The following is a 14023-nucleotide window of genomic DNA, read 5'->3' on the forward strand; positions in this document are numbered from 1 at the left end:
CAGCTTTGGCATCTCAGTCGCCACTTGAATTGAAGTCGATATAGTAATTATCGTCACAGCCCTCGCTCCAGGATGTAAATAAAATTTGCATTTGAATCACAATATGCACGCTGTAATGAGAGCGTCCTCTGCGAACAACATGAATGAAATCTGTTTACTCTGATCTTTAGACATGGCTGCTCATTTAGAAGAAAACTGATACTTATTTTAGTCCCAAAAAAGTGTCTATTTTCCAAAACAATTCAACCATTTTCCACAAAATCATTACTTTTAGCCACTGGTGTAACAGAGATACAGGGATTAATGCTATTGATAGTAGTATATGGCAAAGATAAGGCAAACGTGGTTGTGAAAGAATAGGAGTCGCAGAATAATACCAGAAGAAAAAGTTGCTTATGTGACACAATAGAAGCTTTTAGTCAACACGTTAACTTTCAACCTATAATTAAGAGTGCTCTGTAAACTTTCAAACTGAGAAAATGTGTATGTTTGCCCAACCGAAGAGCTGCTGCCCCTGTCATTCCAGTCACTTAGCAAAATTTAAGAGGTGGTGAAACCTTCCCTTTCGGTCCCATTCCACCAACCAGTCAGACCAGTCACTGACACGGTCGGCTGAAAGTCACTGATGGAGCAGATTATCATAGTCTGCAGAGTGCGACTACAAGCTACAATCTGTTTGGAATACAAACATAGCAATGATTAAGAGTCCCTTATATAGCTCTCACAAGTTAAAGAGAAAGGAATCTTATTTTTATAGCGCTTTTTCACATGACACTGGTCACCCAAAGTGCGTCACTCAAGGGAAGGGGATTTTCATTCACTGGGGCTCCTCCGACTAAATCCAAAAGTTGAATTCAATCGTCTTTGACTAAGCGGGCCAAGTGATTTCTTTCAAAATAAAGGTGGATATATGGACTTAAGCAAATGACAAACAATGGCACAAAAAAAAAAGCGGTTTTCAAACATCGTGACTGGTGCATTTAAAATAATAATGACAAAAGCTCCAAGGCCATTTCATGAATAGAGATTCTCAAAGTGCTTCTTCATTATTCACCCCTTATTTATGAGCTTAAGACGAGACACACTGCTCAGATCCAGCTTCCTGTCACTAACTCAACATGCTACAGTGAAATGAACTGTCCCACTGTCCCACTGTCCCACTCCTCAGTGCAACACAAACAAACCTACAACCAGAAGCGTCTCCAACCTCCAGGGGGCGTTTCAGATTTTAATTAGCATCAAAAACTGAACATATGATTCTGTTTGATATGATACGAGCGACCGGAGTTGTTGTCCTCTATCTCAGTTTTTTTTTTTTATTATGAATAACATACAGCGCAAGGGAAGCAACGTCCTGTTTGTGAACATTGCTTTTGCACCATCAAACTATTATCTATTTCACTGGTTCTCAACTGGTATGACCTCGGGACCCACCATCACCCCAGGATGACACGCAGCCACCCAAATAAATTAAATTAAACACTTTGCAGTTGGAATCAGTTAAAATACTTTTCTGACAGATAATTGTTGATTTCAGGAGTAAATCTATTAACCTCTTACCACCCGCCTAAACCAAATGCATTCTGTCCTCTTTGGCTATAGACCTGTGTAACACCTCATTTTAAATTATTTTAAATTTTTTTCAATTTTGGTCACATTTTTGTTGATTTTTTGTCACATTTTTGTTGATTTTTTGTCACTTTTTGGTTGATTTTTTGTCACATTTTTGTTGAATTTTTGTCACATTTTTGTTAAATTTTTGTCACTTTTTGGTTGAGTTTTTGTCACTTTTTGGTTGAGTTTTTGTCACTTTTTGGTCGAGTTTTTGTCACATTTTTGTTGATTTTTTGTCACTTTTTGGTTGAGTTTTTGTCACATTTTTGTTGATTTTTTGTCACTTTTTGGTTGAGTTTTTGTCACATTTTTGTTGAGTTTTTGTCACTTTTTGGTTGAGTTTTTGTCACATTTTTGTTGATTTTTTGTTGATTTTTTGTCACTTTTTGGTTGAGTTTACAATACATCCTTGTTTTCTTCTCATTTTTTTGTGGCTATTTTGGTGTTTTTTCCCAAGAAGCTTTTTGATTAGGGTAAAGCCAAACTGGAGAAAATGGAATCCGTTCAGGTGGGAGTTAAGAGGTTAACCTATTAACCAAGTGCATTTTCTCCAGTTCAGTATTACCCAAATCTAAAAGCTTCTTGAAACGCCTCATTTTGACACATTATTTAAAGCCACCAGCCAACGAATTTTACCCAATAAATGCAAGTCAAATACAAGCATTTATTTTATAACAGATATTTTCATAAATAAATGTACAAACAGAGATGTGCTTGTGTTGTGAGCGGCTCAGCTCTCCCAAGACATGTCTGTAACTTTAGCAGGAGTGGGTACGCCTCCAACTCGTTTCCATGGAGATGTCGACTAAAGTCTGTAGAATTTGAGATTTAAACAGGTTAAGTTCTCATCCAAATCCTTTATTTGATTACCCAATGCAGTATATGTGTCGAGCTGGTCATTAGAAGCATGTTTTTTACTGATGGCAACAGTCCAAAATGTTACGCAGTGTGCCTTTAAGCTTTTTGTGTGTGTTTTCGTCTCGTTTTTTGCCACTTTTTGTCGTCTTTTGTTGCTTTTTGGTTGCATTTTTGTCATGTTTTGGTCATTTTTTTAAAGCTTTTTTTTATATCAAGAAGCTTTAAGATTCGGGTGAAGCCAAACTAAGGAAAATGTGCTCGGTTACAGTGGGGGTTAAGAGGTTAAACTGAAATCTTGGGCAAAAGAACTTGGCACCACTCACTTTAAGAGACTCGGGTGCTTTTTCTGTCAATAAATATTGCAAGAAAAGCTTCCTGGGAAAGGCTCACTGAAAGAGGTCCCGCCCTTCTGGGTCCTGAACTGCCAGTTGAGTCGGAGCTGCTGCTTGAACTCCCCTAAAAGAAGAGATTCTGAATCTCAGTTGGACTGGTTAAAACATTTTAAAACGTATTTTACTCTATGCTCACGGTCATAACACAAATACAGACAAGGGATTCATAATATTATATCAACAAAGGTAAGATCTTTTTTTTTTTAAAAAGCCCCCAAGTTTGCAATTTATGTATGGGTCACTGACTTAGAATTTAAGCAAACATTTCTCTTAACATGAAACAACTTCAGAACTCAAACACTTAAATAACCGCTGGAGAAACACCACCTGGGCGACAATGGCTCAGCGTTTCACTCATTTGCATTGTCTTGACTAAATAAACACACAAAGTGAATACATTACAAAACTGTCTCTGTGTTATCTGTCTATCATTATACTGTCCATTATAAAGACACCTCACTTCACTCCCCCATTATTCCAGTCAAAATGCTAGAAAGCAAAAGCCACTGCGACCCAAAACAACAACGTGTCCAAAATAATGACGAAAAAGCTGAAATACAGCGACAAACGCAGAGAAAGAATAACAAGTGGGCCCAAATTAAGCGCCATATGGTGATTTTAGTGAAAGGCGTTGAAAAAGTGCAGCTCAATCGGTTGCGCAGATTTCAATAAAAAGGAAAATAACATTTGTTCACCCACGAGGCCCATTGGCAGCTGGTCTGGACTCCAACCTGATTACGTTTGGATGGTTTGGTGCCGGGGCGGCTCTAATATCGCCCTGTGTGATGCCTGTATAATGGAGGCCTCAGAGAGACCTGCAGGTGTCAAGAGGAACTCACGGAGGCAATAAAGCATTGGATTCAAGGGGATTTAAGACAATGGGCAGCATGGATTGTGTACACACTGACTGAAACAAAGTCCAGAGAAAAGATGCAGAGTACTTTTTTGCATGAAGTGCCGTCTAAAAACACATTTGGTTTCAGAAGTTCCACCTTAAACACAGGAGAAATCAATAGGACTAAACCAGATCTGAACCTGGACTAGATCATGACTAAACTAGGCCTTATCCGGGTCTAAACAACTGGACCAAGCGGATTATAGGTCTAAACCAGAATTATAGCAGTACTAAGTCTCTCATGCCCCTAGAGGCCATAAGCGCCACTGCAGGTGTCGTAGCATGTTGCGTTTTTTTTTACTCATTAATTGTCCGTGAGAGTAAATACTACGCTGACAGAAAAGACCAAGGGGGAGAGGGATATTGTACATCCAATTACACAATGGAGATCATTTTTTTCACTCAAACTTGGCTGTATTGTTTAACCCCTTAACTCCCACCTGAACTGAACCGAGCACATTTTCTCCAATTTGGCTTTACCCCAATCCAAAAGCTTGTGGGAAAAAAAGGTGTGAAAATAGCGACAGAACTGAGACGAAAACAATGATGAAAATGTGACAAAAAAGTGAGAAAACTTTGACAAAAAAGCAACGTAAAATTGACGAAAAATGTCACAAAAATGTCACAAAAAATGTACAAAAATGTGAACAAAAAATTACAAAAAATGATGAAAAAGTGCCAAAAATGTCACAAAAAAGTGACAAAAAATGTCACAAAAAAATGACAAAAATGTGACAAAAAGCGGGAAAAAAATGAAGAAAAAAAATCTGATGACGTGCGGAAAAAGATCCATTTAGATGAGTTTTGCAGATCTTAGCTTTCAAATGAGGCATTACACTGGCCTACAGGATTTGGGTAAAGCTGAACTGGAGAAAACGCTCTCAGTTCAGGTGGGAGTTAAGAGGTTAACTGCCGCTAGCCCGCAGTTAGTGTTGCCTGTTCGCCTGTTAGCTTCTTCTTCCTGATTCCATTAGTGTGTACTCCGACCCGGTGCAGGGAAAGCTGCAAGTGTGGTTTTCTGGCCAGAGACACCAGGGGGAGAAATCATCACAATCATCCCATTAACACTTGTATTACCCCCAGAGGGACTACGGAAAGGATTTATTAAGGTAAACAAGTTACTTAGTACAGCTTTAAACCCGGCATCAATAAACCAGTCCTAAAACAGAACTATCTGGCCGGCCTACACAAACTCCTGATAGTAAAACGTGTCAGAGTGTGAAAAGATTCACCAGTGACACATGTTTAGAAGATCATTCATTTTGTGAATTTGGAAGAAAAAATGAAACAGGATTGCCGCGTGAATGAACTAATGTTATTGACAAGAGAGCAATGTAGACAAATGTTCTTCTGCCGTAGTGCATACCGGGTTAAACAATGTTACGACATGGTTAAATGTGGAAAAAAGTAAATTCTCCATGTTGAAAAACTTGCAATAGAGATATAGCGAAGGCAAATTTAAAGCCGCTGTGACATGTTCAAGGTGACGACAGTAACAAACTCCACACGATCTGTAACTCCCGCACAGTGAGGCCCACACTCCAGCACAAGCAGCTTTCAGACGACTGAAGCACAGACTCTGAGCAAGGCTATAGTTTAAAGAGCAGCCTGTCGCTCTTCATTGACATCCGCACTTACAGGTGGGAGCCAATCAACTCTGAATATGAATAAAACCGGAGAAAACTTTCCAATGGAGTTGAAGTTTTTGAAGTATTTTGTATTGAAAATATAAAAAACACTTTCTGATAGTCAAGATGTGCAACAGAATATCAGGAATGTTTTTGCTAAGGTGCACTGAAATGTTTTTGAAAACTTGCATAACAATTTGCTTCAAGCATTTGCTTTAGGCATCCAAACCATTTCAGTCGTTTGAACTGTACGAGGCATATTCTTTCACAGCATTACACTGACTGACAGACACACATTCCTGCTGTGAGGAGGAATGCTGCCAGCCCCATAACATAACAAAGATTTAAGATAACGCTGAACTATTGTAAACTCCCTACCTTGCCCTAAAGAAATATGTGGGTTCAACAACTTGTGTTTGTTTTCAATACTTTTTGTCCGAATTACAATTTGTTAATTATCTCAAATATCACTGTTTAGGTAAAGTTTGCCTATTGCGCGTAACAGTGATTGTGAACTAGTGAAAGGGGATCTAAAAACGGGTCTTAAACTATTTTCAGTGGGGGATAAGTCTTTGCTAAAATACAGCAAATTTCTGATCAAGTTTTTGACACTCGGCTTCATCAAAGTTCTAGTCTGCTATTTGTGGAAGTATTGTATTTTAACTTGATATGATGGGATAACCGGGTGAAATTGTAAAATAGTTTCTAATCAGAAGTTTAATGTATATTTTCACTCTTGGTCCTCTCTGGTAAACTGACGATGGGTCCTAAAGCAACACCACCCACTGCCCGACAGGACATTTATCGACTGTTGGACAACAGCCACAATGTCTGTTTCACTGCAAGCAAGCAAAGTTTATTTATATAGCACCTTTCACACACAGGATAAGTCACAAAATGCTTCACATTGTATGATATATTTGTATCTTTTGGTAAAAAATTTAATAAAATGTATAGTTATTGGGCTGGACAAAATACAAGAATCTATTAAGAGAAAATGTAATTGACACCTCAAAATCATGTTCGCAGTTATTCAGATCTGTTCAACATGTTATCTGCTATAGCATGTAATGCCAAGCAGCACACCAAATCATATCTAGGTTATCTGGGTAGAGGCCCTCACACATACAGAACATACAGCACATTCCAGCAGTGAGGTGACCCATTTGCTTTGCTTCTTTTTTCTGCAGTAACTTTGGCTTAAGCCGCAACGGCCTCACTGTACTGGCATATCTTAACTTAGAAGATTCCCTTACTTGATCTCATTTGGTTCTCCTCCAAGAGGAAACGACTTCCCATGTGCTGCCATGAAATAAAATCACTCTGAAGCATGACGCTAATCTCGTCTTAATTACTCCATTAGTCGTGTGTCTTCAAATCCTCCATATTTCAAAGTGTTCATTCAGGCTTTAGAATATTGCGGTGAATAGATATGCATTATACAGTATCTGCACATTAGTTCTGTAGTGGAGGCTCTACTGAAAGCACGTACTGTGAGAAAGTGGTGGGTGTTTGTCTGTGAGGAGAATACAAATGTTGAAGATAGTTACTCTCATTCCTTCATCATCGGTGCATATTAAAATGACAGTGGCTGTGTTTTCACTGATGCAATGTACATTGGTTTCAAAGGCACTGGCCACAATATACTAACACTTTATATTTTATTTTAAACTGATAAAAACACTCTCTAATTCACTTTCTAATGAAATTGTGTAAAATACTGAGACCAGTTCAAGCATTCTCTGAATTGCATGATTAATGTCTCCTGTCAGTGACCCCGAAGAGCTTTCAGGTCTTACGTTAAACCCTTGTGCCTCTGGTGGAATCTATAGCAGGTGAATCCTGTTAGACCAGGATCACTATCATCAGCCTATCATCGGGTGGGGGCTCCACTAAGAGTGGACACACCCTCAACCTGTTCTGCAGGTGTCTCTCCCAGAGGCAACAGCGAAAGGAGGGAGGACAGGTTGGCCCAGTCCCGCCCCCTGCTCCACGGCATAAAAGCACAGACCGCGAGCAGCTAGACACTCAGAGGCACCTGGTCTTGGAAGCATCACCTCCTCTGCTCTGCAACTCAGCCACAGCCACAACAACTGCAAACATGTCCAGGAGAGCCATGTCCGTGTCCAGCTACAGCTCCAAGAGGTCGGTGGCCCCAGTGTCCAGCTTCACTGTGAAGAAGAGTGGCTTCAGCTCCGGCTCCTCGTACGGCGCTGGCTTCGGCTCTGGCTCTGCCTATGGCGGCTCTGCATATGGCGGCTCAGCCGGCTTTGGTGGTGGCTTCGGCAGTGGCAGCATGATGTCCTCCAGCATGGGTGGTGGTGCCGGTGGCTTCGTCCCTACCATCACTGCAGTCACTGTGAACCAGAGCCTGCTCGCTCCTCTTATGCTCGACATCGACCCCACCATCCAGGCCGTCCGCACCAACGAAAAAGACCAGATCAAGAACCTAAACAACCGCTTCGCCTCTTTCATCGACAAGGTGCGCTTCTTGGAGCAGCAGAACAAGATGCTGGAGACCAAATGGAGCCTGCTGCAGGACCAGACCACCACCCGCTCCAACCTTGATGCCATGTTCGAGGCCTACATCTCCAACCTGCGCAGACAGTTGGACGGCCTGGGCAACGAGAAGGTCAAGCTAGAGGGTGAGCTCAAGAACATGCAGGGTGTGGTGGAAGACTTCAAGAGGAAGTATGAAGATGAGATCAACAAACGCGCCGCTGCAGAGAACGAGTTTGTGCTGCTGAAGAAGGATGTGGACGCCGCCTACATGAGCAAGGTAGAGCTGGAGGCACGTTTGGATGCACTCCAGGATGAGATCAACTTCCTGCGCGCTGTGTATGAGGCTGAGCTGCGTGAGCTGCAAGGCCAGATTAAAGACACCTCCGTCGTTGTGGAGATGGACAACAGCCGCAACCTAGACATGGACTCCATCGTGGCCGAAGTGCGCGCTCAGTACGAAGACATCGCCAACAAGAGCAAAGCCGAAGCAGAGGGCTGGTACAAGCAGAAGTTTGAGGAGATGCAGAGCTCTGCGGGACAGTTCGGAGATGACCTGCGCACCTCCAAATCCGAGATTGCAGAGCTGAACCGCATGATTGCTCGCCTGCAGAATGAGATCGAGTCAGTGAAGGGGCAGAGGGCCAGCCTGGAGATCCAGGTCACAGAGGCGGAGGAGCGCGGCGAGCTGGCTGTCAGAGACGCCCGCATGCGCATCAAGGACCTGGAGGATGCTCTGCAGAGAGCCAAGCAGGACCTGGCCCGCCAGGTGCGCGAGTACCAGGAGCTGATGAACGTCAAACTGGCCCTGGACATCGAGATCGCCACATACAGGAAGCTGCTGGAGGGAGAAGAGAGCAGGCTGGCCAGTGGGGGCCCCAGCGCTACCATCCACGTGCAGGAGTCCAGCCGGGGAGTGAGCTCTTCTGCCGGGGGCTTGAGCTCCAGCTCTGGCTTTGGATACGGAGGCTCCTCGTACGGAGGCGGCTCTGTCAGCAGGTCCTCTATCAGCACAAGCAGCTCCGTCAGACGCTACTGAGAGAAGACCAGATGCTCAACACCAGGGAGAGTGTTAAACTGAGGAGCGGACATTTAGACATAAGTTACTAGACAGATCACTGCAATATTCAAATGCTCATTTTGAACTCATGATTCTGTTTTTTTTAACTGTCTTCAAATGTTTCTCTGATCAGTTTAATATTCTTGTAACGTTTACACCAGATTTATTTTTTGTGAAAATAAGAAAAAAAAAGGCTGCAAGAAGTAACATCAAATAAATCTGAGAATAAAATGAACCAAGTCCTTCTGATTTTTTCCGTAAACAGTGATTTAAAATGACATCAATTATGTTATATTTTATATTATTCTTATTGATTTAGAACAGAAGGGTTAAGAACAGTGTTGCATGAACAATTAACTTTACTCAATATCTCTGTATAATTAAATATGCTGGACCATCTTAACAGCTCCAGGTTAAGACTCAGTTTGGTTGTAGTTTAGGGAAACACTCCCTTTGAAACATTGAACTTAACTAAATTTAGAACAATGTCATGTGATCTGTAACAACATACACATACACAATGGAATGATATGTATTTGTAGTTTGTAGGTACATAATGTAATAAGACATAACTCTAACCCTATGTTCTATTACATCATGTACCTCCAAAGTACTAATATTATCCCAGTGTGTGTGTAGCGCACAGGTACAAGGCAAGTTATTATAGACTGTTACAGAGCATAATACATTGTACTACATTTAGTTAGGTACAATGTATCAGGGTAGAGTAAAATAAAGTGTCACCTAGTTTGGACAGGCTCGTCCTGCTTAAGTACACACACAGGCACATTTTAATAAAACATATGCACAGTCCGACACAGCCGCCATCACGTCACTCAACACAGTGCCACGGGGAAAGTGACTAATATCATTGCATTGAAGCTCATTGTCATTTTCCGTGTGGTTATTTATGGTATACTGCGTGAACATCGAATAGCACTCTGGCTAAGAAACTGCAGAGTAATCAGTCCGTACAGAGACTTCTACTACATTACAAACCATTCAAAGCACTGACTCATACCAGCTTCTTCCCAAACATGACATAAGACTCGTCTGAAACTCAAAACCCCCACAGACACAACTTTTCCTTTTGTGCTTTAAGTCTCGTATAGCAAAATACCACACATGCTGCTTTTGCATTAGAAGATTGAATGGCCCCGGCTTCTCATTCAGATCATTAATCAAGCGGAGGGGAGTTTGCAGCTGGCACTGTAGATGTATAGCCCGTATGCGGAGGATGAAGCAAATCAAGACTGAATTTGTTACTGTCAGAGACCAATATAATGATGGAATAAGCTGTTTACAGAAAGACGTATATGCAAAGGGATTGAGAGATAAGCATTGATGCATTGTGTCGTCGGTCTGTATAATGATAATGCTTTAGGGGCTGAACATTATATAATTATCACTATAGCAACATCAGAAGAACTAATGCATCATATGCTATAGTGCAGTGTGTCTTTCATCAGACAAGAACACTGACAAATGACTTATTGTGAATTAAAAGCCCTTAACTCCCACCTGAACCGAGCACATTTTCTCCAGTTTGGCTTTACCCCAGTCCAAAAGCTTCTGGAAAAAAGGTGTGAAAATAGGAACAAAACTGAGACGAAAAGAATGATGGAAATGTGACAAAAAAGTGAGAAAACATTGACAAAAAAGTGATGAAAAATTGATGGAAAAGTGGCAAAAATGTTACAAGAAATTGACAAAAATTGACGAAAAAATGACAAAAATTTGAAAAAAATTTGACAAAAAAATGATAATAAATTGATAAAAATTTGACAAAAAAAATGACAGAAATGTGACAAAAAAAGACAAAAAAAATGACAAAAATGTGACAAAATGTGACAAAAAATAACAAAAAATTGATAAAAATTGACAAAAAAATTATAAAAATGTGGCAAAAAAATTACAAAAATTTGAAAAAAATTTGACCAAAAAATGACAGAAATGTGACAAAAAATGACAAAAATGTGACAAAAAAATAACAAAAATTTGATTAAAAATAGGACAAAAAAATGACAAAAAATGGATAAAAAATTGACAAAAAAATGACAGAAATGTGACAAAAAATGACAAAAAAAATGACAAAAATGTGACAAAAAAATAACAAAAATTTTATAAAAAATTGACAAAAAAATTACAAAAAATGGACAAAAAAATTACAAAAATGTGACAAAAAAATGGACGAAAAAATTACAAAAATGTGACATAAAATGACAAAAAAGTTGCAAAAATGAGTTGAATACCCAACAAAAAATGATGGAAAAAAAATCTGATGACGTGAGGAAAAAGATCCTCTCGGTTCAGGTGGGAGCTAAGAGGTTAAGTTTGTGTGAATGACCGCATTAATATTGAAAATGTAATTTTGAGATTAATGCCTTGTTTCAATCCCGGTCTTGTTTTTTGAAATTACAGGTCCGTACATGGACAATTGAAAGAATCCACTTACGGCAATTAGTTAGGATTTTGTGTTAAGCCCTAAATTGCGTGCGTACACATGCAATAGTTGAAGCCTATCAGAGAAAAATCTAGCGAAGAGAGAGATTCAGTTTCTCCATCATTTTTCAGGGTCATTGGACGCTCAAGTACAGAGAACTCTGCATTCTGCCAGCCAAGCATTCACATTTAGGCCTACAGGCAATGTATAAGAGCAAACACATTTCTCACTCTGCTGGGGAAAGAGCGTACATGAGAAGGCGATACATCCTGTAATACACACTGAATGAATTAAACCCACAACTATTTTGCTCAAAGGCACTGAGCACTAAACAATGAACAAACCAGGCCACAATCTATAAGCGTCACATTGTCCTGTCTGAACATGAGGACTATCAGTATATTCTGTTAGACTATATTGTCTCCAAGTCGTCATGCATATTTATTTGAGAGGCGAAGGAGCACCAAAACCATGATACATTTTTATTTTTATTCAAACATTTGCAAAACTACATATATTTAAACCGTTAAGTGCGTAGTTTGTACTAGTGTGCAGCATTTATAAATGAATCATGATGCTGTATGTTTGGGGAAAATACAGGAAAAGTGCAAATAAACAACAAATGTGGCATCTGTTGAAGTTTACAAACCTGTTGTTTGTGTTTTGGTTAATAATTCAACTTTTGAACAATGTTTCATTACTGAGGTGGAAAATCATAAATCATTTTATTAAGTTACCAATTAAATGAACTAAATTGAGTACCTTGTGCATCCCTAGTATAAAAGCAAAATGTATTACTAGGCTGCAAATTAATCCGGTAAATCTGTCTAATATTGACTAGGGCTGGGAAAAAATCGATTTGATGGAAAAATCAAGTTGGTCGGACAAATCGATTCATATTTTCAAAAAATCTATTTTTTATTTATTTATTTTTTGAGTTCTCTGCTCAGAGGAGGAAGGTCCTGTTGTACAAATGTGCTCGTAAGAACAGAGCTCACCTATGGATTTTGTGTTGTTTTATAATAAAACAACAAAAAATCCATAGGTGAGCTCTGTTAACACTGTATTTGGATTGAGCTAATACAACTTTTATTAGCTCAATCCAAATACAGTATTAATAGTTTGGATGTTTAACCATCTTTGTTGCACAGTGACTTAGAGAAAGGGTTTGCCTTTGCAATTTAGTTTTTGTTGAATTAAAAACACCAAATATAATCGAAATTTATGTACAGTCCTCAATTGTTTTGTTTTAAATGGGGCGAAAAAATCGAATTGAATTGTAAATAGATTTTTTTTTGCTTTTAAGAAAAATCGCAGATTTTTTTGGGGGGGGAAATAATCATAGCCCATCCCTAATATTGACTCTTTACAGGAAAAACGCTTCTTATACAGTGTTTCCCACCACTTTTCCTCTGGCTCTCGGACTCTCCTGGATCAGTCAGAGTCAGCATGATGTTTCCTCAAAAAACTTTTAGCAGTGTTTGCCAGAGTACTTCATTTCATGACTTGGGTGAACAGTACAGAGTATGCTGGTCAAATATTAAAGTTGCCACCCAGTCAATTTGTCACGTTCCTGAAGTAGACAAGGCGTCAAATCAAGTACAGCAAGTCAATTCACTTTGATTCCGAAATATTCTTCCATGCTTAATCTGCACAACCAAGCTGTAGATCCGAGGATAACGCGTGCCTTGCGCATCTCTTCCCCATCACTTCTTTCCAATAGGCGACTTTCCAATCCCACCAAACGGGGCTTACACCAGTCAGTCTGCAGCCATCTCTCTCCCGTGTCAACACTACAACTTCCCCTCTCCCTTTATCCCAACGCCGCCTTTTCTCAGCCTCAACTCAAAGCATCCGCTCTCTCCTCCTTCTTCGTCCAACTCCTGAAGTGCTCTTTCCCCGCTAGGTCCGCGCGCACGCACTCTCTCCTTACTTACCATCTTCCTTCTCGTCGAAAACCGGTCTCTTTGAAGAACTGTTGGCTCCCATCCTCTTCTTCCACTTGCCCCAGTGAAACATTGATGCTCAGATTGCATTCCTCGCCCCTTACAAAGAAACTACAGCGCTGCGTCTTCGGACTCCCTCCTCCAGAAACTGTCATAGTTGGAATACGCGTGCATTTTGGGTACCGCTATTCCGCCTCTTGACTGTTCGCTAGGGGGTAAAAAAAAACACTCAAAAAACAAAGCGACGACACTTGAAAGTCAGTAAAACGCGAGGATAACCAGGGGAAGTTTGTGGGGGTGATCTTGTAATCTGCGCTGGCGATTGTTTGGTGAGTTAGGGCTAATCTAAAAGAGCAGGCTGGGATAGTGGTCAGTTGTCTTCCGGAGCCTGACAGCCAAACAGCGAGACTTATGTTTGGATGAGCTCTGAGTAAGAGCAGAGTCAAGTTAGAAGGGGAGAAAGGAGAAGCAAAACAGGAAACAGGGCTTCAAAATAAAAGCTTAGAATATTATTATACAGTATAAGTTGTAATGGAGATATTCACTCGAGAAACACTCAAGGTGTGCGTAATAGGCGAGAAATGCGCAAAAGCATATCCAACAAGATGCACTTCTAACAAGCCTTTAACCTCTCACCACTCGCCTAAACCAAATGCATTTTGTCCTCTTTGGCTATTATATAGGCCTG

The 14023-nt window shown here is 40.3% G+C and overlaps 2 protein-coding genes across 2 annotated transcripts in view; one reads left to right on the forward strand and one right to left on the reverse strand.

Moving 5' to 3' along the window:
- stk32c (serine/threonine kinase 32C) overlaps positions 1–13593 on the reverse strand; it is a 278520-nt gene extending 264927 nt beyond the window's left edge. The window contains exon 1 of the mRNA XM_079560592.1: positions 13327–13593. Within this exon, the coding sequence (XP_079416718.1) occupies positions 13327–13408 (82 nt within the window). The 5' untranslated portion in view covers positions 13409–13593. The remainder of the gene's footprint in view (positions 1–13326) is intronic.
- Positions 7156–9088, forward strand: LOC306965967 (keratin, type II cytoskeletal 8-like). The gene has a single exon (XM_079560589.1). It carries the CDS (start codon positions 7489–7491, stop codon positions 8923–8925), a length of 1437 nt encoding a protein of 478 aa, XP_079416715.1. The 5' UTR covers positions 7156–7488; the 3' UTR covers positions 8926–9088.
- Positions 13594–14023: the final 430 nt, after the last annotated feature.

This window comes from Gobius niger, assembly GCF_951799975.1.
Source record: "Gobius niger genome assembly, chromosome: 7".
In the NCBI taxonomy this organism is placed as follows: Eukaryota; Metazoa; Chordata; class Actinopteri; order Gobiiformes; family Gobiidae; genus Gobius; species Gobius niger.